Source organism: Rhinolophus hipposideros, assembly GCF_964194185.1.
Source record: "Rhinolophus hipposideros genome assembly, chromosome: 17".
NCBI lineage: Eukaryota > Metazoa > Chordata > Mammalia > Chiroptera > Rhinolophidae > Rhinolophus > Rhinolophus hipposideros.
Window position 1 is genome coordinate 32,129,991 of NC_138063.1, and position 25,230 is coordinate 32,155,220.

Genomic DNA, 25,230 nt, shown 5'->3' on the forward strand with positions numbered 1-25,230 from the left:
AAGGAGCAGTTAGCGGACCAGTGTTGGTCCTCAAAACTGTTACTGGTCCATTACTATCTAAGTACAGGACTTGGAACAGAACAATTTTATGTCTGTAGAATTTAATAATAAATAAATGGGCTTGTATTTTGTAGGTCATGTTCCAGGTTTGTTTTGTTTGTTTGTTTGTTTTTTGTTTTTTATTTTGCAAACTTTGTCCATGCCACATTGGAAATAAAAAGGCCTGATTCGTCATCACGGATAGTTTGAGAAGCACTGCACTCAGGGGCTGGAGCTGTGCTAGATACAGCAGAGAGCAAAAACTAACCTGGTTCAGCTTGGAGTCCTGGGGGAGACGCGAATGTTAATCAGATAACCGTATCTAAGTGATTGTGTTATTTAGACTAGAATAAGTCTAAGTGGCTCTTCCTCACCCACTTTCCTCCTCTCTCCTTTACTGCCCGCTCTGCTCTACCTTCTCTTCTGTCCCCTCTCCTATCTTCCCCTTCTGCTCACCGCTCCTCCTCACTCTCTCCCTTCCCTTGCCATAACTTGTTCTCCCTCCTGTCTAACCCCCTTGATCTTTCATTTGTTTTTGACCTACTCTGATGTATATATTTGAGAAATTTTATCCATCTATACAATAGAATAAACTATCTTATTAGCAATCAGAGTCAACAAATAAGTATTCCACATTTTTCTTTATATTTTCTTTACACCTTTCTTCCTCCCATCATCTCCTTCCTTTCTTTCACTCTTCTATTGGGTAATTTATTTCAAAGTTCTTGAGCCCCTCCTATGCAGCAAGCTGTGTACCTTGCCCGCCACTATATCCTGGTCTCCCATTTCCTGTTCCTATTCCTAAAAGGAAATAGCAACAAAAGTGACAAGAGAACTGGAAGTCAGGATTCGGTGGATAGTTAACCTCAGCATGTACTATCTTAGGATGCGTTGTTCTTGTGAGTATCCTTTACAAATATTAACAGGTGAATTTGATGCTGTTTGTCATTAGCCCAAACATTGAGGAGGGTGTTAGCTCCAAATCTCAGATATGGAGTCTTTTAAATCGAATCCACCTTTCTGGTTTGACTAGAGATTTTTGTGGCTTTGCTCTTTTGTGGTTTGATGGTCCTTTGGTCAGTTGGAGTCCTGGGGAAGGAGGTCATGTAACTATCAAGGCAGTAGGCTATTGGTAAGTTAATTTGTTCTAGAAGGAAGTATAGAGAGGAGATTCCTACACTAAAATGATATGTTCATTATGGTTAGTTGTCCTGTTTAGTTTCGTTGCATGGAGACACTGAGGAAGGTGCTTGCGAAGGTGTCAGCAGGAGTAAACAGCTTTCTAAAGCAGGCCTTTCAAAGCTCAGAAAATGTTTCCTCTCTGGCTCAACTCAAGAAACAAGGGCTTTCAAACCAGAATTCCCTTCACTTTATCCAAAGAAAGATTTTACAAATGTCCATGGTATTGAAACATTGGTGTAGCAGCATGAAATATGGGGATGGGGATGGGGTGTGTATTTTGAATAGCTCTTAGCTAATTAGATCTAATCACATTGTAGGAGCTCTTATCTTGGTATTATTCAGTTTAAATTGAAACGTAGAGAAATTGTGTTTTGATGGTCAACAAAGACAGGTTTTGTAATTCTCATTTGAAGAGAATTCAGTGACTTACCATGTGTGGAGCACTATAAATGAAAATGAGCAAATGTACCACTACTATAAAAAAAATACTGATTACCTGGGAATTCTTCAATTCTTAGCTGTTTTTTATTTTTCTCAAGCTCAATCTGACGTTACTGTTTGCCAAGCTTTTTATAATGATAAATGAAACATCAGCCAAAACAAAATGTTTTCCCTTCTTCTATTGACTTTTTTTAAATGTGCTTCTACTTGGTGACTTTATGTATACTACTTTAGGCAAAGGAGTGTTAAAGCAAGGTCCACACTCCCCATGAACACCTAGGAAAATATGATTTACATGTGTGAAGAATTAGTGTATAATATAAAAAGTTTTGAAATATGAAAGACATCAGCTTAGAAAATAGGATCGATGAAGTTTGGAATCATCAATTTAATTCTTTAGGCATTTGCTGAATATCCACTACACACAAATCATAAAGCTTCAGGGCATACCGCAAAGAAAAAAGGCCTCGCCTCTGTTCTCTCACTGTTTGCAATTTCGTGGATTTGGTGTTCAGCGGAAGAGGAAGAGGTTATGTCCCTGGTGGATATTTCTTCAACTTCAGTACCCCCTATACTAATACGCGTTAATGATCAGTTTATCACTTTATTTATGACAATTCCCAGGATATTTCTCCCTAATCCCTTGATGGCTATCCCCAGGCTATCCCCAGGTGAATCTCTTATAAGCCCTTTTGTTTAAATAAATCAGAATAATTTAGTCTTTGTTAAAAAGACTTTGACACCCGGTTCTCCGCCTATCTCTGGTCATGTCTTCTGAGACATCTCTGTAAAGTCCTCAATTCATCTTGTAATTGCTGGGTTCCTCAGGACTCAATCCTAACTCTTTTCTTACTCTACCATTTCTCCCCAGGTTATCTCTTACATTCATGACTAAAATACCAACGACCACATGTGCTTAAAACTCCTAAATTCCTATCTTCAGCCCAGACTTCTCTTCTGAACTCTAGGCTCTGGTATCCAGCTTCCAACTTAACATTTTATCTCAAAGGCATCTTACAATGAACATATTCAATTAAACTCTTGATCTTTCTCCTGTTTCTACATCTCCAGTCTTATCTCTATAAATCTTATTTCTGTAAATATCTACATTCAGCCCTTCGTATCCACAAGTTCAGCATCCAAGGATTCAATCCCCATCCTCAATCTCTTGCCAGGATCTCCTGTTGTTTGAACCAAGTCATAAGACAGTAAGCAAGGGAATCTGGGAAATGGTTTGCAAAGAAATGATCTGAGGGCAAACCAGCAAATTACCAGTATAAGATGAAGGAGTATGTTGGGGAGAACCTTTCAGAATACTTATTTTAGGACTGAGTTATTCTTTAAGTCCAAGAAGTGCTTGGTGGTTTAGGTTTCTCGCCATCTCAGAATTGGGATGGGGCAATTCTCAGAGTTGGGACAAGAGCCTCAGCTTCCCTATTCCCTGGTTCACCCACTACAGAGAGGAAATTTTAAGGCGCTTAGGAGAAAACATCGTGGAGCATACACCTTAATCATCAGCTTCTAAGTTACTCTAAAACCTGGGAATTTAATAGATCTAGTATAATTGCAGAATTTCTCCCTCTACACCCACTGCCAAAGCACAGTATACTTCTTTACCTACTTGCTAATGGCTGAAAATATCAAGAGAAAGAAGCCTTTCACGAACTAAAAGGTTTAAATTACAAGTGCCTAGCTGATGGTATATTTTTCTGTGGGGGCATTTCAGTCAACGGATATTCAATTAATCAATCTGTCAATCTATTCTTCTGTAAAATGACTTACAGAGAGCCAGTATTCATACAAATAGCTGAGCACTTGCCGTAAAGATGGAAAAGAGAACATGAGGGACCCAGAGAACAAACTTTGAAGATTTTTGATAATTTTCCCTAGAATGATACTCTTTACTTACTATTTGAGCAAAACCAAGAATGATTTCAGCGCATGTGAACCCGTGGATGGTACACAGCTCTGCTTTACGAGCAGAGTAAAAATTCTTGATTTTGCAAACATGCACTTGACCTCAGTAAAGACCTTTTTTCCTATGAGTTTGGTAATCAAGGTAATCAAAGTGATCTTTTTCCCTGAAATTTTCAACCCTTTAGTAAACACATAAGCTCTTTGGGCAAAATCAAAGCCATTTATGAGTCATAAAAAGTGAGACCAGACTGGCTCTTGTTTATTAGTTTTAATCAAGGGAGAGCATATTTGTTCTACTGGCTTCTTTTTCTGACAATTTACTAGAGATTTATTAAATGGATTTAAAATAACCTCAGATTCAGTTTTATTAAAGTTAGATTTGACGGCTGTCAGTCATATTTAGTTCTCTTGGTATCACCAGTTGCCTCCCACAATAGCATATTCAACCAATTAGTTGTTTGATAATATCTATGCTAATTTCCTACTTGTGGCCCCGAAACTCTTATATGAAAAATGCTTCTAAACTCCCTGCCCCTGACCAAGATAAATTAAATCAAGTTGTTGGCAGAGTTTAATTCCTTGAGGTTGTAAGACTGAGGTCCCTATTTCCTTCCTGGCTGTCAGTGGGGATCTCTGTCAGCTCCTTAAGATTTCCTGCATTCATTCCTTGTTATGTGACCTCCTCCATCTTCAGTTCATCAATGGTACACTGAAAAACCTTGTGCTTTGAATCTCTCTGACTTCCTCTTCTGCCACTAACCAGAGAAAGCTGTGTGCTAAGTGCTCATGTGAATAATTCAGTGCCCGTCCCAATAATTTCCCTATTCAAGATCCACTGTACCATATGACATACCATAATCATATGAGTACTATCAAGCATCATATTTATCAAGTATCAAATATCATATTTACTAATTCTGGGAATTACTAGGGGCACTTCTACATTTCCTACCACAATATCTAATGCAGTAATACATACAATAAGTAGTTCAAGAACATATATAAGAATACATAAGAATATATATCAGATATATATTACATATATATATATTAGAATATATATTAGAACATATATAAGAATATAAAAAGACTCACAATCTTAAATAGACACTAAATAGACACTAAATAGATTGTGATCTGATTGTGATCTCCTGTGATTATCCAGTTTAACAAATAATTATTGAATATTTATTATCTGCCAATCACAAACTGATAAAGTAATAAGTATTATACTAGAAGTTACCCTTCAATAGCTAACATTTCATACACACTTCTTAGAGACAGACAAACTTATTCGACATTTTGATAATTTTGTTGGAATTGTTTCCCATATATTGTACAAAAAACTGATTCAGTATAACTTTCAATCCTTGAACTTCTGACAGGTAATAAAAACACTTTAAAATCTTCAAATGTTTGATTCAGTTATATGTCTTCCCATAATCTCCTAGAGTGTTCTTTTTCCAGGTTTAGAAAACTTCTACTTCTTTGACTGTATTTTATTACATGTTTTCAAGTCCCTTCAATATATAAGTTATATTTTTAACTGGACATAGTCTAGTCACCTAATATGTCTGTTTGTCAGTTTTTTTCAGAAGTAAAACAGATATTACGCATTAGTTAAAGTTGCTTTTTCAAATTAAAAATGTTGTCATTGGCTAACTTAAGCCAAAACAGTACAAAAAATGGGACTTTATTGGAGGAGCACTGGAGTTTCTCACAAAATTCGTAAAGGAATTAGTCCCCCAATAATCAGGAAAGGTAAGAACTAAAGGCAACCCAAATTTTAGAAAAATGATGGGAACTCCACTGACAGTAATTTTTACACTTTCTTTTTAGAGGTTAACATAAAAAGACCAAGTCCAGTGAGTCTCTTTTCTGTCTCATAGCTCCAAACTTATCCAGGGTGGCAAGAGATTATGCCTCCTGGAACCTCTGTTTGTGTATTAGGAGGGGATTGTATGCACAAGGTTTCCATCCCTATAGGTGCTTAAGACATACCATCATTTGGCTGCTAGAACACACATACACCATCACACGTCACACAACTTTTTCATAAATCCCTAGAAAATTCCACTGAATGCTTACCACCAGTTTCACATAAACCACAAATAACCTAATTTCCTCCCAAGGGAACTAAATCTAAGTCATGTCCAGCTAGTGCACTCAGAGTTGATACTGAAGGGTCCCACTTTCCTGTGGCCAGATCACCAAGTGGTGTTCGTTCCTCTTTTAGTTCTATAATAATTGAAATTATATACTTAATGGACTAACTAGTATAGTTGTCTACTATCACCACACCGTATATACAACAGTATAAATAAAACTTAAGGAATGAGGAATGTGTTTTTAATCTTCAGACACTTGATAGGAAACAAAGAAATCTAGATATATAGGTAAAGAGAGCCAAGGTCCTACCCAGCTTCATGACACTTGGTTCAAATAATAAGCTTGTTATTGTTGTGCCTTCTTTATTTTATTGCTCTTCAGTTTTTCAGGATAAAGTATTTCTTGATTTATTATTGGCAAGTAGAAAACCTCTTGAGTTGTTGTTTGGCTAAATGCCAAGTTAGGGAAACTCCTTTTGGATCACACTGATTTTAGCTTGTTTTTTGAATTAACCCCAAATCTTTGACATTTTTTAAAAATTTAACTTAGTTATCAGTTTAGCATAATTCATGATAAATCCCTGAGTCATTTCTTCTATAAATTGTCACATCATTTTCTAACAGAATGACTTTATAATAATACTATATCATATTGTTTTTTGTTTCTATTGTCAATTTCATGTGTTTTCTGAGACATTTTTCTCCAGTGGTTGGCTGTCTACTATCTTTGAAAACAATGAACTGCTATTTAATGATTGTCTTAGATTCACTTTAAATTTAAAATGAGAATTTATCATCGTATATACTGCTTGCAGAAAACCCACAGTAGCAATTGTTTTACTTTTCATTTGTAGCAGTAAATAGCCAATGCGTGAATGCCTTACACAACTGCATTAGTGTATTATACTATCACATTGTCTGATTTATCAGTTAATCTTTTTATCTCTCAAGACAGACATATATATATATATATATATATATATATATATATATATATATCATGTCAACTTGATGTAAAGCACTAAGCTGGGTTCTATAGAAGAGCACAAAGAAACATAAGATGTAAAATACACGCCTCGTGGACACTTGGAGTCCTTTATTTACCTAATTGGTAAATAAAACAGATTTTAGAGTCATAAGATGACAAGGTATTGTGAGGTGAGAAAAAGGACTAAACAAACCCCAGTGGAATCTAGAATATGAAGGTTGGGGTAGGGATTTGAAAATCTGTGACAGCTATGATTATTATGGTATAATTTAAAATAATTAAAAAAAAAGGTAGCACATCATCTAGTTCAAGACCACCTGCCTTGGAGTCCATGGATAAGTCAGGGTTCATGACTTACTTCTAACTGAAATTTAACATTTCATTGTATTATTAATGTAGGCAGTCAAACACAACGGTATTCATAGTAATGTTGATTTCATCAACAGAAAGAAATCATAGATATTTTCAATTCACATTGTAAAAATATGACAGATGTTTATGCATAGCCTTTTCTATAAAATATCTAGTTCTTTGAAACCCTAAACCAGCTAATGGGTAAGCATGAAAATAGTAGTCTATCATTTATTTTCATTAAGAAACCACTGATATGTTATTGCGTTGATGGCCATTTAAAAAAAATGAGTCACCTTAGAATTGGAAGCAAGTTTTGTTATTGGTCAGTTGACAGTGGCTCCGAGGTAGGAACAGAGATAGACTTTTCTCAGACTAGATTTGTAATTAGTGGGTTTCTCTAAGTACTTGCCCTGGAAAAACAATAATTGTACAAGTGATCCAGAAAAAGGACTATATGGTAAAATATCCACCACTCTCTAAAATATACAATTCCCTGCTTTAGCCTGTAGAATGCATTCAATTCCCTCCCCTCTTCCAGCTTTCTCCTGCCTTTGGTGATTTTTCTTATTGATTCTCCTACATTGGAATAACCTCCACCATCACCATCATTTCTCTACCTATATCTCTGTAGAGAATATGCAAATTGCACCTCTAATACAAGTCAAAGGCCTTCCCTGATGTGCCATCCTCATCCCCCGCGATTATGGCTGACTTTTTTTTCTGGGACGAACCCTGTTTATTTACTGTGCCTTATAGGACACTCTTCATGGGTGAGACACTATTTTCTACTTTGCACTGTGATTATTTTGTTATAATCTAAGTTATGAACAGATTCCACAGGGAGTCTCAGTGGATTCACAGTGCCAAGAAGAGTGGCTAGCACACAATGAACATTTGGTTAAAAATTTTAAACAAAGTAATAGAAAGAATATGCACCTCCTTATTGATAATGCAGAATTATTTTTATTGTGCTGACCTTTAGTTATATGCTTTGAAACATCCAGTTCATCTCTGTGCCTTCTCTGTATTGTTCCTTAAATTAGAGCCCGTTCTTCAAATGCCAAAGACTGAATTAGGAATGACCAGAAAAGGGTAACGCCACCTGAAGAATTTAATTTAGAGGAAAACTGAATCCCCTTGTTACTTTCTTACCTGCAATATCGGTTTTATCATTTTAAAATCAATGTCCTTTAACCTTTTAGCTGTAGTCATACATACATATATACACACATGTATGTATTTATTTACGTTAGTAAACTTCTTAGTGTGGAATGTTTTGACTTCAAAATGTAGCATCATTCTTTTTTGGTATGTGTTTGAGAGAGCATTACTAAATATTATACAATCTGAATAATATTTCAAAATATTTTGAAGATACCAACAAAAATAGATGATTGCATTTTGATTATCTTTTCAAAGGTTTTTGTGGTATTGAAGATTTGGAAGTACAGGACTTTTGTAGTCAATAATTGGAGTTTTTGCATATAAGAAAACAAATGATAAAACACTGGACAGGAGTTTACTTAAGGTTTAAAAACTATATTATGGAAGATAAGGAAAACAGAAATTCAAAGAATGGAAAGATCATCAGAAGGATTGGAAGAAGGGAAATGAGAATAATATGGAAGGAATTTCTAGATGGGCAAAAGGGTGACAAAAGCAGGAATGAGTCAGGGCGTTGGGCTTGGGTCAGGAATGGGACAGTGGAGGGCTGCAAAGGATCCTTTAGACTAGATCGCTCGCTTTGTATTGCAGAATAGAGGGCGCTATGGTGTAAAATGTAAGGTGAAGTCTAGTAATGGATAAGCTTACTTTTTTTTTTTTTTTTTTTTTTTTAATTGGGGACCCTAAAGCTGGTAAAAGACTTAGAACAGAGATCTGGAGTGATACAAAGAATTTCACCTAAACTCTACTTTGCAAATAGATTTCGAAGAATTTAAATTTTTTTTTTTTTTTGATATTATGGTGCTAATCTTCTGGAGCAAGGTTATATACATCTATATTTTGGGTTTAAAAGTTAGTTTTATGGCAAAATATGAAAGGGAAGTTTTCTAAGTAGGTATCAAAGTACTAGAGCTGGAGGACTGTGGTACATTTGGGGACAAACGACAAAAAGCTTTTGGACTCTGTCAACATCTGACCTGCATTTTAGGACTAAATTTCCAAGTACCAATCTTAAAATAAGGATAATATATATCTTTTCCTATTCATTTTGCCCAAGGCACTTGGCCTGAAGGCCATAATGAAGAGCTACTGAAAGTAACTGAGTAAGAAAGTAGGTCAGATGCTTTGGGAGATTTCAAATGCATTTATTACATATAAGCTAGATAGATAGATAGATAGATAGATAGATAGATAGATAGATAGATAGATAGATAGATAGATAGATGTACATGTATACTTAAATACACACACATACATACTGTTACAGGTTAATTCTCTTTATATATAGAGAGCTAACCATTGATTCTGATACTGATGAAACTATTTTACACAAAATGCCGGTGGGGATGTTGAAATAATTGAAATAAATAGTACCTCTAGGGTCTGTACTAATTGGTAGAGGTAATGGGGAGTAGGGAAGGAGAAAGAACACAGTGAATGGCCTGCCACTTATAGTTCCTGTTACTGTTCCTTAATAGACAAAAGCCACAGCCGAGCTAATTTGGACAGCCCTCTCCACAATACGATGTTCATCCCATTAAAACTAACCTCAGCACAAATGCAGCCCAAAACATCCAACTGCCCTCCTAATGTCACTAGATTCCACACTTCCCTGTCATCACATTCCACATTCTCCTCTGTTGCTAGGTACCCTGGGCACTCTTAATTTCCAAAGCTCCAGGTGCTGTTTTTCTTTGGGACTCAAATACAGAGTCTTTGGTTCCAATGCTATGATACCCAGACTAAAACTTGAGAGAAGCATCATCGCCCTGGGCCTGTGAACCTAAAGGCCATACCCACAGATGTACGTCCTCTGTGTAGCAGCCGGTACCCACAAAACAGCAACCACTCAGGATGGAGCAAACTATGTTGGGTAAGGAGGCAGATTTTCCCTTTAAAGCGATAAACTGAATTGGTTATGATAAACAAGAGTCTGAGATTTGTGATTTTTAATTCTGAAAAAGTATCTTTAAGTAAGAGAGAATAAAAATCGTTAATGTGGTTACCCAAAACTAGACAATGAAAAATGGTTAATTTATTCTCAGTTTAAAGTGTGTTCACTTCTTTATATTGAATTTTTCTAATACAAACAATCAAAAACTTTCTTTTAAATTTTGATTTATAAATAGTGGCATGTGACATTATTGATTCTTTACTATTTACCTTATAAAATGTGAATATATATTTGATACAAATGAGTAAATCATTTATTTGTTTTTCAGAAAGCATCCTGCTTTACTCAGGAATGAAATATGTAAAGCTGTTGAATTTAGTTACCTTGGTAACATCTGGAGTGAACTACTCTGTCTAAAAATATTTTCTTCTTTATTCATTTATTTGTACCAAAATTCTAGATACATGATTTTTATTAAAGACTCTCCTAAAAAATGTTTATCTTACCTGAAAAATGAATAAGTGGAACATTATTTACTAAATATGTATGATGATTTCAGGTTAAAGAAACAAATATAGCATGTTTAAATATATTTTTTTCTTTTTCTTCTAAATTTTATTGGGGAATATTGGGGAACAGTGTGTTTCTCCAGGGCCCATCAGCTCCAAGTCGTTATTTTTCTAGGGCTCAGCTCCAAGTCCAGTCGCGGTTTTCAATCTTAGTTGCTGCATGCGGGAATTGAACCGGCAACCTTGTTGTTGAGAGCTCTCTCTAACCAACTGAGCCATCTGGCCGCCCCTCTAGCAGCTCAGGGGCAGCTTGTTGCTTTCAGTCTAGTTGTGGAGGGCACAGCTCACTGGCCCATGTGTGAATCGAACCTGAAACCCCATTGTTGAGAGCTTGTGCTCTAAATCAACTTAGCTGTCCCGCCACCCTAGCATGTTTACATTTTAACTATGCTAGGTACTGGATTTATTTTATGCTAATGTAGATTTTATTTTAAAATGTAATATTTATTTAGGGTTATTCATTCTTTTACCACATTGATAAAAAATTTCTTATGTGAAATGTTTAGTCTTTTTAAAAGAATTTTACTAGAAAATGTTAGGTCACATTTTTCTTCATGGATTAGGTAATTGAACATGAATATGTCAATGATACTTTCCTTTGAACTTGCTTGGAAAGAAGTAACTTAAAATAATCTGAAATGATCTTTCATACTTTAGCATAAGGATTTGACTTAGCATAAAAGAACATGCACAGTTTTCCAAATTACATAAGTGTATACATGCATATCATTATATACATGTCATTCCCTAATTCTGTATTTCAAAAGCACTACATATTTCACTGTTAAAAGGAGATTTTTGATTTCTCAACCTAATAGCTATAGAAACAGCTGTGTCATATTACTTATGGCCAGTTTTTTAAATTCTCTTACGTAGGTTTCTCTCCACATAAAGTCTTTTCTTGAATGACTACCTTTCAAACAGTGATTTGATAGTAGAATCTTTGAACACGTTAACTTTTTCTCAAAATAATTTTAGAAAAATTATTTTAAAATATTATTTTATTTAAAATTAAACATTGATGCTCTTTGTTTTCATTTTTTCCTGGAGCAAAAGACCTTGCTTCGTCCTCAACCCTTTACTATCCCACTATCAGTCTTACCTATTCCATGCTTATGATTTTTCTAGTCCCCTTTTCTTCACTCTTGCTGCCTTAGTTTGAGCTTTCAACAGTGCTGACTTAGATGACTTATAGATCTCTTAACTGGTCTCCTCAGCTTCCAATTTATTGCCTTCATACCATTCTCATCAGAGTACGAGTACCATATTTTGCTGTGTATAATTTTTGCCAAATTTGTGAGGGAAAAATAAGGATGAGCATTATACGTGGGTAGTATTAATTCTGTATTTATATACAGAATGTTTTTAATTATCTTATTTATGCTTATGAGTTAAAAGTGTAACTCTAGAAATCAATACCAATATCCATACGCAAAATAATACCCCGGAATATGATCATCATTTTTGTTGAACTTACAATGAACTTGCAACGACGAAAAGTTTTTGGCCTTCTGTGATGAATAAATATCCTAAATTTGTTACCATTACATAAAATTTCTTGTACCTTGTATCTGTTCTTGTGTTTTGTAATTATTTATTACATAAAATTTCTTGTACCATAATATGTTAAAAAAATAAATGCTAAAATTCCTTTATAATTAAAAAAAAAACAGGTACCTAAATGTAAACAAATAAAAACTTGAATTATTAAAAAATTAAAACGGAAGATTTATTTTCCTGAAAGTTTGGGCCGAAAACATGGGTGTGCATTATATAATACATGGGAGCACATTACACACGGCAAAATACAGTAATCTCTTTAATACATAATTTTGTTAATATCACTTTCCACGATAACTTGAAATTGCTGCTGTTTGCTCTCAAGGTACAATCCAAGCTCTCTGATATACAGAACACTTTCCATGGCATTCTCTTCCTCCCTTTCTAGGTTTCTCTTACTTTACTTTCTCCTTTGTGCTCAGCCCTGCTTATTCTTTCGTCTGGGACTCTGCATCTGTTGACCTCTATGGGGAAAATGCTCTCTTCCAATTTCTTCACCTGGTTGAGGCCTACTCATCTTTTGGAATTCAGTTGTATGACACTATCTTTTGGAAAACATTTGTAATGTCTTTATCCCTTGCTTTGGATCATCGCCTTATTTTGTTCTTCATTTTAAATTATGTCTCTTTTAGTTATCTGTGAACTTATTGAAGGCAGACTCTCTATAGACCAAATATTTAACCCCCTTTAGGCCAAGTGTAGGCACTCAATAAACAGGTGAGTTATACTACTTCTTAGGAATTTAAATATTATTTTTATGAATTTAATTGGTTAGAAGGCATTAAATATTTCATTGTCCCCTGCCTGCAAAAATAAAGCATACTTGAAAATACTCAGAAATCAAAACAAAAATTGAAATATTGAATATTGTTACTCTTGCTTACTCTTATTTATTTGGTTTCATCAATAGCTTTTAGCTAAAGGAAACAATTTAACACTTTTGTCCTTTGTAGTCATTTAAAATTAATAGCAAATTCTTATGTGTGTAAAGATGAAATTAAGAGGAATAGAGTTTGATATTTTTATATAAACTTGTTTCTTGCTCTCATTAAAGTGTCATCAATGTACTATTTTCTAAACAAATTATTTATTTTAAAGCTAGAAAATTTTAATTAACTCTGCTTCTTCCACTTCTTTTCTGTATTGCCTTTCTTCTATAGTTATCTTATTTTTGTTATTGGAAAGTTATATATATTGTAGATAATTAAGAAGATTAGAAAATCCAGTGCCATACAGTTAAGAGGAAATCAATATTAACATTTTAGATTATATCTTTTCAGCCTCTTCCCTCAGTGTTTATGTGTTTTCTTTTTACAAAATAGGGATCATATTGCCTATACTCTTTTGTAGCTAGATTTTTCCATTTAATACTTCATGACTCACATTTTCCATATCTTTAAAATGGAATGTTGAATAACTCCAAAATATTCTAATCATTCCAACATGTATTAAGCCACTCCTCCTCCTCCTCCTCCTCCTCCTCCTCCTCCTCCTCCTCCTCCTTCTTCTTCTTCTCTTTCTTCTTCTTAGTAATACATATCACTGATACATTTTTGCTGTTATAAACAACACTGGTATAAATTTCTTCTCACCTGCACAGAAATACACACAATGATTAAATTCCTTAGACTTTCAAAGTCCAGACATGTAATGGCTGGAGAAAAGTTTGTGAGCACTTCTAATGTTCTAGATGCAATTAAACACTCACAAAGCTTGAACCACTGTGTATCCAATCGCAGGATAGATGATGTTTTTATCAGAACATCTTCACCAAACCTGGGTATTCTCACTGGAAAAATGAAAATTGTTCACAAGATAATAGACAATTATCTTACTCTCTTTGTTTAAATTTACTTTTTGAGATTGCATTTGAGCTTAAACTGTTTTTCTATTTTTTTCTTCTCTTTTTGTTTACTTCTTCTTGTGCCTTAAATGTGCCCACTAGATTAAAAATAACAATGACTGTTTCACAAATGTATTGCTAAGGATAAGTTACACATATATGTAAAATTAGCACAATGCACATAATAGAAGCTCAATGAATGTTAGTTGAAATAGAAACTGAATAGCACATTAGTTAAAATCAAAATATAAATTTTTCTTTCCAACAGATGATTCCGCTGCAGAGAGCTTTAATGGCAATGAGACTCTGGGGCACAGTTCAGTTGCTTCAGGGGGAACACACAGCAGGGAGATCGGTGACTCCAATGGTGATGGCAAAACTGGGCTGGAACAGGACGAGCAGCCACTGAACCTGAGTGACAGTCCCCTTTCAGCACAGCTGACTTCGGAATACAGAATAGATGACCACAGCAGTAATGGAAAAAACAAATATAAGAATCTTCTAATTTCTGACATCAAGATGGAACGAGAGGCAACAGAAAATGGAAGCAAGGTAAGGTCACATTACAATTTTTAGGGAATTTTTAAAAGGTCACAAAGAAATACATATTTATACAAGAGATGAAGATTATTGTCACTAAACATTTTAAATGAATTCTAATTATACAGTACAAGAAACTTATAACCATAGATACCATGTATCCATATAATATAAGCAATAAATTTCAGGAATAACAGTGAGCTAAATGAATCATGTCTCAGGCGAAGCTGTTGGTGTTTTTACATGTGGAATCACTTGATTTAATGTTTCTTGTTTATATAATCTTATGATCTGTCTCTGGGAGTTTGTTGAGCTTAGATGTGAAAGTTAGCTCTCAGAACACAATTTTCAACTATAAAAAAAATCACTATCTTGTTTCTCCTAGATTGGATAGCTCTGTGTAGTAATAAAGTTTCAATTAAATTCTCAAGTTTGCTTTAAAGACCTGAAGAATTTGGTCAGTAATTTACTTCACGTACATAAGAGAAATGTGTCAGTGTTCTATATGAAACGTATAGATTAAATAACTACTTGAACAAGTAATTTATCATAAACTATCATAAAAGACAGAAACATGTTTCAGAAATATTATCTAAATCTCTAGATTCTTTATATTAGAATAAGTGACAATCCTCCCCATTCCCAATTGATTTGTTTTTTAAAAATTAAGCTTATATTGCTACTAGTTTGAATTAATGCACACTGGAGTTGCTGTATAATTTTTGAAGGTATACTTTTGAACACATGAGGACTTTTATAGAACATACATTTTTGACACCCCCTCCTCTCAAACACACACACTCTCAGTCCTCATCTTTAAATTAGATTTGTAGAACTGGTCTTTTGACAGAGATCCTGAAAACACAATGTCTTAATCTGAATTAATTTCTGAATTTGCTGAGGCACCATGCTTCCTAAATTGACTCTATTTAAATCCTCTTACTTGCCTGAGGGTGTGTTGTTTTATCCTCTTTAAGCAAGTCACTAGACATTATCAGACACTTAAGCACTTCTGCCTGAGGGAGGCCTTTACAACTTAGCTGTGGTAAATGTGCAAATATTCTCTTCAATAGCTTAAAGCCAAGTCACACATCACAAATGACTTATATTCACTAACAGAATCTGGATCACTGTAATACTTTTTACAGAACAAAATAACCCTCAAGTTTCTCTGCCATCCACTAATCCTGTCTTTATAAAATCTAAACAATCATAAAATGTTATGCTATGTATCTGTCAAATATTTTTCTAAAATTATCCAGTGGTTTGCTCTTTATCTCCTTGTTTATTATTACTATAGGAACGATGTTCATTAAAACACATTCTAGCATATATCCAACAGAAGGAAGTTACATTTCCCCCTCTATTAAAATGAAGCTATAAAAACAAAACACACACAGTTTGGGCTGTATGTGAGGAATAAAATGAGAAATGGGCCTGGGGAGAAGGAGGCAACTCTGAGAAACTGAAAGTTTAATGGTTTGGTAAAGGAAGAATAGCTTCCACAGCCGACTGAGGAGTAGCCCGAGAGACAGAAGAAAAATCAGACGGGTATAGTGTGTGGAAGCTAAGTATAAGTCCACTTTTCAAGAAAGAAAAAGTGGTCAGCTCGGATGGACAATGCCAAGATATCAAATAAGATGAAGATAGGAAATAATTGAACTTGTGAGAATGAAACCGAAGGCCAAACAAGTCTGTGGCTCATGCTGCCTGCGCTGCTCAGTCAATAGACCAACACAGGATGTGGGTCACAGAATAAGCATTTATCAGAGGACCGGTGGTCTGAGAAGGCCGCTAGCTAACACCTCTAAAAACTGCCTTAATGCTCTCAGTCCAGCTTGGGGTATTTAAAGGAAAATCTAAGCGTTCCTCCAGAGGCTAGTGATAGTTTCGGGAATCTGCATGGAGTCTTCCCTCTGGCCACATGATTCTCTGGTGGAGTCAGGAACCCAGGAACAATGATGTGAATAGCCAGAAAAGAATGCTAGACCATAGAGATTGTGATCAATAAGCCTAAGGATATTAATAATAAATTTCAGGGTAATTTTCTAAAACAGGGAACTGGGGACATTCTGAGCTCAAGCCACAGGGGGTTGATCTATTGTTAAGCTATAGGTAGGTCAAATAAAGGTGAAGCCAAGGACTGAGAGAGGCCTTTACTATGGGGGTGCCAACCGGGCCCTTTTTCAAGAACAGTTTTGGTAGCACACTGGGGAGAGACTCTTTATTCATTCCTTCAAAAAGGACATATTAAATACCTGTCACCCTTGTACCAATGAAGTAGTTAGCAGAGATAACACAGAGAAGAGTCTTTATTCATAAGGCCCCCTTGATAAATATTTTTGGCTAAGAACATACATATATGCAGAGAAGTTTCTTAGGCAAAGTATTGGCAAAGATCTACTCCGGTGTTAAAATATTGAGAGTTCAAAGTGAAAAAATATTATTTTATTGAAGTAATAAAGAGGGCTTCTTAGAGGAAGTGAGCCTTGAGCTTTGTAGGAAATATAAGATTACTATTTTTTTTTTCAGAAGGGGTCTCCTGTTAGACACTATGAAGGGCTTAGAATACAGATGGAACATGAGTTGATCTCATACGGTAGGGAACCATTGTCCATTCAGAACTATGTATGACTTCATAACACAGTATTTGAGGAAGAACCTGATGTTATGCGAGACAGACTATTTGCCACCATTTGATTTATTCACCAAATATTTACTGAGAGACTCCTGCATGCAAGGTGCTGTTGTGGGAAGCAAAAATATGGAAATAAATAAAGCAGAGTTCCTGCCCCTCAAAAATCATCAATCAGGAAAGAGGCAAATTTGTGATTACAATCTGATTTCATAAGTAGTATTATGGACATATAGCCAGGTAAAATGAGAGTACAGAGGTGGGGCACCCAAGGGACTATAATGATTCTTAGGGAAGACTTTATGCAGAGATTGGTGCCAGGCATGAATGTAAAGACAAGTAGACGTTATTCAGATGTGGAGGATTATGTGTGATAGAGCACGTTTTGAGGTATAGAGCCATGAGAGAGCATAGTTGGCATGGAGATTTGTAAGGAGCTTAGCAAGGCCACAGTAGAAAACACGTGTGGAGGAATGGAGTATAAAGAGGCTCCGTTGATAAAGGCTTTGTAGGCCAATTTAAAGACTCTGGATTGTATCCTAGAGGTAGAGTTTAGCATGATAAGGTTGTGGTCATCTTGGAATTTTAGAAACATTTTTCTGGCAACATTGTAGTGGATGAATAAGATAGGGATTAGGGAAAAAAAAAAAAGATGAAAACTGGTTCGAGAGCATTTGTGGCAATCCAGAAAGAAAATAATGCTGAGATATTGGGAAAAAAAAAAAAAAAAGATGAACATGTTACTTTTGTTCTTTTGACATTTTTTTTGTAGGACCACCATACAAAGCTCCGTGGATTGTTGCCAAACTCCTAGGAATGTCTTTCACATAGAGTACAATAAGAATAAGCTCTTTACTTCTATACATCCCAATAGGATGTAAGTTCAATGAGTATAAGAATGACACTGACTTGCTTACTGCAGTATGTCCAGCACCCGGCTTAATATCTGGTACATAGTAGTTTCTCAAATATTTTGAAGACAGAGAGCATTCTAGAATGACTCTGGGATTTTTGGCCTGTTGCCTGAGTGGATGGTTATGCAATTTAACAAGATCTGGAATGAGAAAACATTTGAAGCAGTTTTTGACAGGTAAAGTTTGTGGTGCCTAAAGAGTATCCATTGGATATGTTTAACAGGCATTGGGGAGCTTATGTGTCAGCTCTGAAGAAACATCCATTGGAGAAAGAAACATTTGAAAGATTCTAGAGAAATATTGTGGTTGATAAGATGACTTCAGAATAAAGACTGAGGAGAGAAGAGAGTCAAAATATATCATCCTGCAGAATACCAGCCCATCAGGGGCAAGTGGCATAAAAAGGAGTTTGTGGAGCAAAAAGCACAAAAGGGGAAAAATGAAGACAACCAGATAATAAACAGAGATATTTTAGAAGCCAAAGTGTAGGGCATTTCAAAACTGATATAAGTGGTTAAATGGAGTAATTCTTAGGTGAAATGACCTAAGTGTAAACTTGTGCAATGGTTAGGAGAGTTCATTCTAAAAATTGGATTCACCACATGGCAGAAGAAAAACGAACAGAATTAGTGGGAAATTGGATTGGAGACAGTTGTAGAGCATGGGTAGGAAACTTGAATCATTTTAATTGTGAAGGAGACAACGTCTGCAATTTTGTTTCAGGGATTGTTCTTGCAATCTGACTCCAGACACAGAGTGCTCTAGGGTTCCTAGCTTTGGATAAATACTTGTCTTACCCCAAGCCTATCAGGTGAACTTCATACTAAAAGTTTAGCACTCATCTGTTCAGTCGCTGCTACCTTTTGTAGCCCTTAGAATTGTTCCATCACTTCTGTGCAAATTTATAGTGATGCTACTACCAATTTCTTCCATTATGTTTTAGGCTAGACTCTCCTTTACCTTGGAGGAATATAAAAGCTGAATTATATAGTATCTCTGAGAAGCTTAGATTCCTGTGAGTTTGGTATTGATTTATTTCACAATTTCATTATCAAGAATATCAAACAAAACTGATTATTATAAAGCATTTAAAAAACTAAACACTAATAGAAATGTTTAATAAGAATATCTGTGCTGGACTATGCCATTTATTGATTGCTTATTGTTATGCAAATTAACTCACTAGGTTAGCTGGGAATCATATTAATCAATCTAAAGAATAAATATATTGCATTGAAAGAGTTTAGGTGCTATTTATTTTTTACTTGCAGATGGCCACATTTTTAGAGGACAAAGAGTAACATAAGAGCTCAGAAAAAAGTAGAAATGTTGATTAAGTCTTGGAAAATAAGACTTGTGAGGCAGTGTCAAGGGACTAATAGAAAAAGAACGGCTAAGAATTCACAAATCTGGGTATAAATATGTTTAAAATTATTAATAAGTGAGAATAAAAACAAAGCTAGAGCTCTAATGGAGGGAAATACCTAACTCTAAAATACTGTATCATTTTTTTGTTTCTTTTTAGTTTTCTCTTTTTTTTTTATTATTCGTGATGCAGCTGCATTTTACTTAGTATAGTAAAATAGTCTGAATCAATCTCCCAAAAGAATACTGTTTCAAGCAATAACTGTGCTAAGAGGGTCATTACTGTTTGAGGGTTGATGTGTCACTGTGGTTACTGCATATTTGGTTTTTGGCTAAGTTCCCAAGGCTCTTCAATCTTCACTTTATTTAAGTAATATTTTTTCCCCCAATGTGGCCTATGTGACATTTATTCATTTAATCTTTACTTTAAAGTTTTACCAAAATGTTTATTATCATTCAAATTAAAGTATGTAAAATATTTATCATAATTACTATTAATAATTGCCATGTAATTTCATTTGAATATGATGAATGAAAGCACATTATTCAAAAAAGCTCTCTGAAATAATTTAGGTGTAATGAGATTGCCTTTCAAACATTAGTGAAATGGATTCACTTTTGGAACAGTATTATGTTGGTCTTTCTTATGCTTTCTTATGTGGATATTCCAGCTCATTGTTGTTTTAACTTGATGATTTTTCAATGGCTAGCTTCTTAGTGTTATATGGAGATGTTGGTCCAGATCTTTTTCAGGGTAGCAACAATGTATATATTCAACAAATGTGCCTAATATGTGATAGGCATGGTCCTGGGTGATAGAACAAAGGGGGGAAAAAGGGTCTCTCTCATTAAGAACTCACATTTTAGTCAGAAAGATAGACACATTAAGTAAATAAGTGTATTATAATATGGAAATTAACTTGTATGTGGTAGTACTTTCAAGGCCTTCTAACCATGCCTTGGAAAGTTCCCAAGTTAATTTTTAATGGTTAAGATAGGCACTTGGCAAAAGAGATTAGGAAATTCTTAATAAACAGCATTAAAGTAAAGCCTATAGATGTTGAAGATGGAAGTGGTGAGAGATTAATTCTGGAGAGGTAGTTCACGGTGTCGGACTAGGGCGGCTGAATATCCTTCTAAAACTTGCACTTCATTCTGTAGTTGACAGGGATACACTTTAGGATGTAGGAAAGGAAAATAGCATGGTCAAATTGTGTTTAGGGGTAAATCATTGTGGCATCTTTGTTACAAGATGGCTTTAAGTGGTGTAAAAAGAGAAGAGGCTGCTGTTACAAGATGAGGTCCTGCCTTAGTGAGGTGGTAGTAGGGATGGAAAGGTTTAAGAAATTTTAGAATGTCCAATGGGCAGAATTAGGAGTTGAGTAGATAAATGATGGGAGGGTGTGAAGGAAACTAACAGCTACAGGATACAGGATGTATCGGTTCTGATACTGCGATGTCATGTCAATTCTAAAAATAATGAACACTTGTGTAATGATTTCATATTCACCACTCAAACTAACTCAGTGTGGTAAGGAGAGCAAGTGTAATTGCCAACCTTCTTTAAATATAAGGGCATAAAATCTTGTGGATTATAAGTTATTTGACTGATGTTGTTAATTATACAGTTTGTTAAGTGATAGAGCCTGGTGTGGGAACCCAGGACTCCTGACTCTGTAGCCCATGTGTTTTCACTACACCCACACTGGCTGAAGCTGTGTAACACTAGTCATCTCTATGGGCCATATAGTGACTATGATGGGCAAACTATTCAGAGAAGCCAAGATCTAATACAATTGTGTTTCCCTGAAAATAAGAAACTGGGTCATCAGCTCTAATGCGTTTTTTGGAGCAAAAATTAATATAAGACTTGGTATTGTATTATATTACATTATATTACAATACATTATATTATATTATATTACATTACATTATATTACATTACATTATATTAATTATATTATATAAGACCCAGTCTTATATTATAGTGAAATAAGACCGGGTCTTATATTAATTTTTGCTCCTAAAGACACGTTAGAGCTGATGGTCTGGCTAGGTTTTATTTTTGGGGAAACACAGAATGAGTGAGTGACTAGATCCTTGATAAATAGCAAATATGTGCAGTGACACTTATACAAATATTTGTTTTGCTCAAATAATTGGTATTACCAGGACTCATTGAAACATTTCAATATTAACCCAAATTTGGGGAAAGAATAAAAGAAGAAAAATTAATATCAGAGACAGAGATCTACACATTTTAATTTGTCTTAATATAATAGTTTATATTATTTTCATTAATATTAAATATTTGCTGAGTTGTAAAGTATATCCCTAAAAGCAATTGTCTATAGCCTTGCTATTAACGTTTTTAAAATATATATTTGAAATGGAGATCTTGGGGTTGGTTGGGGTCAAGAAGATAACTTGGATGACAGAATTTTTAAAAAATTAGGTCATATACTTGGTCCCAAGAAATAATAATAAAAGGTAAGATTTGTTGCCAGGCACCATTGTAAGAACTAATCTTAATAAACCAATGAAATTAGGCTCTGTTATCTTTCCCATATTTTTTCTTTTTTTTTTTAATAAAAGTTTATTGGGGTGACAATTGTTAGTAAAGTTACATAGATATTATGACCATTTTTATAGATGGGAAAACTAAGACCCAAAGACATTACGAATATGGCTACCCTAGGAATTTCTAGAATTTGGATTTAAACCCCAAATAATTTAGGTCTCATTTCAACCACTACAATATAAGTTGAGATCATGGGGTAGGGTCTGAAAATGAGTAGCAGCAAATTTGACTTGATGTTGAGACCCCCCAGCTGCTCTTTTATGCCTCATAGTTATTTCATGATCAGGAAGCAACACTTATCAGCTCTGTGACTATGAGTAAGTCTTTACCTTTTAAGTCTCAAAACTTCCTTGGTAAAATAGGGATAATAATACTTAACCTGTAGGCAGTTGTGAAGATGAAATAAGACTGTGTGCATTTTTTCATATAAGTACCTAATAAATGGAATTGCCATGGTGTTTGTAATTGGCTCCAGAATTTGGGGCTTAGCTGAATCTTGCAAAATTGTTCTCAATTCATAAATATTTGTTTGGGAAGTTGAATATCCATTTTTAATAACCTACAAATTACTTAGTGAGATTGGCAATTTGGAGAAGCATATTAATTTATTTCAACTAGTAAATACTACTTTCCTTCCCTTCCACTTTGTCCTTTTTCCTTCCTTATTTCCTTTTATTTATACCTATTTCCATATCAGTAGCACGTAATACAGTCCCAGAAGCATTTCATAGGTACTTATTCTAGCACCTATTTCTGTGAATGTATAACATGTACTCAGAAATAAAGGATACCTTGCAATTTCTGCGTGTGAAAATCTTTCTGGACCCTTCTGGAATCTGTCCAGTTCAAATGTCATTTCCTTCATAATACCTATATTGATCACCTCGGCAAGGGGAAAAAACAAAATGAAACAAAACAAAACCCTCTTATCTTCTGAATTTCTAGAGGAAAAGTGGACAATTCCGTGAGGAATGAGGACAAGGTGGCAGGTGGTGGATTATACAGTGGTGGACAGTATGAACATATGCTGAAGTGATTTACATTCATGAGGTTTGCTCCCTACAAAATGTTTACTGAAGGAAAAAGATGAAACAAGTGGGAATATGTTGTATTGATTTTATCCCACCCGCTTTTTTATACCAGCGGTTTCCTCACATTGCCACCTGGCTTCCCCAAACTCCCCACTATGCACTTGACTCTTATCTTAATCTGCAATATGAATATGTCCTATTTCAGGTAATACATACACAGTCTCATTTCTCTGGATCAGAGATTCTCCTTTGAAAATTTCACCATAAACAGTGACTCAATTGAATAAAATACCAAAAGCACAAACAACAAAAGCAGTAGTCAACAAATGGGATGACCTGAAACTTACCATGTTTCCCTGAAAATAAGACCTAGCTGAACCATCAGCTCTAATACGTCTTTTTGAGGAAAACTTAATATAAGACTTGGTCTTATTTTACTATACTATAAGACTGGGTCTTTAATATAATATAATATAATATACTATAATGTAATGTAATGTAATGTAATATAATATACTACTGGGTCTTACATTAATTTTTGCTCTAAAAGATGCATTAGAGCTGATGGTCCAGCTAGGTCTTATTTTCAGGGAAACACGGTAAAAGCTTTTGCACAGCAAAATGAAACAATCACAATGAAGAGTCAACCTACACAATAGGAGAAAATTTTTGCAAACCATGTATTAGATAAAGGGTTAATATTCAAAATATAGAAAGAACGCATACAGCACAATAACAACAAACGAAGAATCAGGTTTTAAAATGGGCAAAGGAACTAAATAGACATTTTTCCAAAGAAGTCATCCAAATGGCCAACAGGTACATGAAAAGATGCTCAAAATCACTAATCATCAGGATAATGCAAATCTAAACCACAATTAGATATCACTTCACACCTATGAGAATGTCTAGCATCATAATGATGAAAGATGCATATTGGGAAGTATGTGGATAAAAGGGAACACTTGTACACTATTATTGGGAATGTAAACTGGTTCAGCCACCATGGAAAATAATGTAGAAGTTCTTCAAAAAATTAAAAATAGATCTACCATATGATCCAGTAATTCTACTTTTGGATATATACCCAAAGGAAATGAAAACAGGATATTGAAGAGATATATGCACTCCCATATATACTGCAGCAGTATTCACACTAGCCAAGATACAGAAACAACTAAGTGGCCATCAATGAATGAATAGATAAATACAATTATATATATATATATATATATATATATATATATACATATATATATATGTCCATGTATATATATATATGTATATATGTATATGTATATACGTATATACATATATGTATATACGTATATACATATATATACACACACACACACTCACACACATATTAGGTTGGTGCAAAGGTATTGCAGTTTTTTGCAATTATTTTTAACTTTTTTAAACCTCAATTACTTTTGCACCAACCTAATACACAGATACAGAGGGTGCCAAAAAATGTATACACATTTTAAGAAAGGAAAAACTGTATTAAAATTGTAATACTCAATATATACCAAGAACAAAACATGAACACAAGTCACGTTTGACGTCTGCAATTACAAGAGGTGCTCAAAGTGATTACCATCAGAGTAGTTTTAGTAATTTTTTCCTTTCTTAAAATGTGTACACATTTTTTTTGGCACTGTGTGTGTGTATACACACACACACACACACAACACACACAATGGAATATTATTCAGCTATAAGGAAGAAGGACAGATTACCATTTGCAACAACATAGATGGACCACGAGGACGTTATACTAAGTGAGACTGTTAGAGAAAGACAAATGCTATATGATATCACTTACATGTGGAATCTGCAAAAAACTAACTCATAAGTTTACAGAGAGCAGAATGATGGTTACCAGGGGATAAAGGGTGGGGAGATGGGACAGATGTTGTTTAAGGGTGCAGACTTGCAATGAGTAGTAAATAAGTCCTAGTACAGTGAATATAGACAACAATTTTGTATTATAATTCTCAAACTTGCCAAGAGACTAGATCTTAATTATACCAACCACTAAAAAGCAATGATAATTATGAGACATGATGGAGGTGCTAATTATCACTATAATGGCAATCATA

The 25,230-nt window shown here is 34.6% G+C and overlaps 1 protein-coding gene across 6 annotated transcripts in view; it reads left to right on the forward strand.

The window, feature by feature from the left end:
* Positions 1-25,230, forward strand: part of NOL4 (nucleolar protein 4) — a 304,929-nt gene that overhangs the window by 153,024 nt on the left and 126,675 nt on the right. For all 6 annotated transcript variants that reach the window (XM_081079085.1, XM_081079081.1, XM_081079080.1 and 3 more), the window contains one exon: positions 14,328-14,611. In XM_081079085.1, coding sequence (XP_080935211.1) covers positions 14,328-14,611 — 284 coding nt within the window. The remainder of the gene's footprint in view (positions 1-14,327; positions 14,612-25,230) is intronic.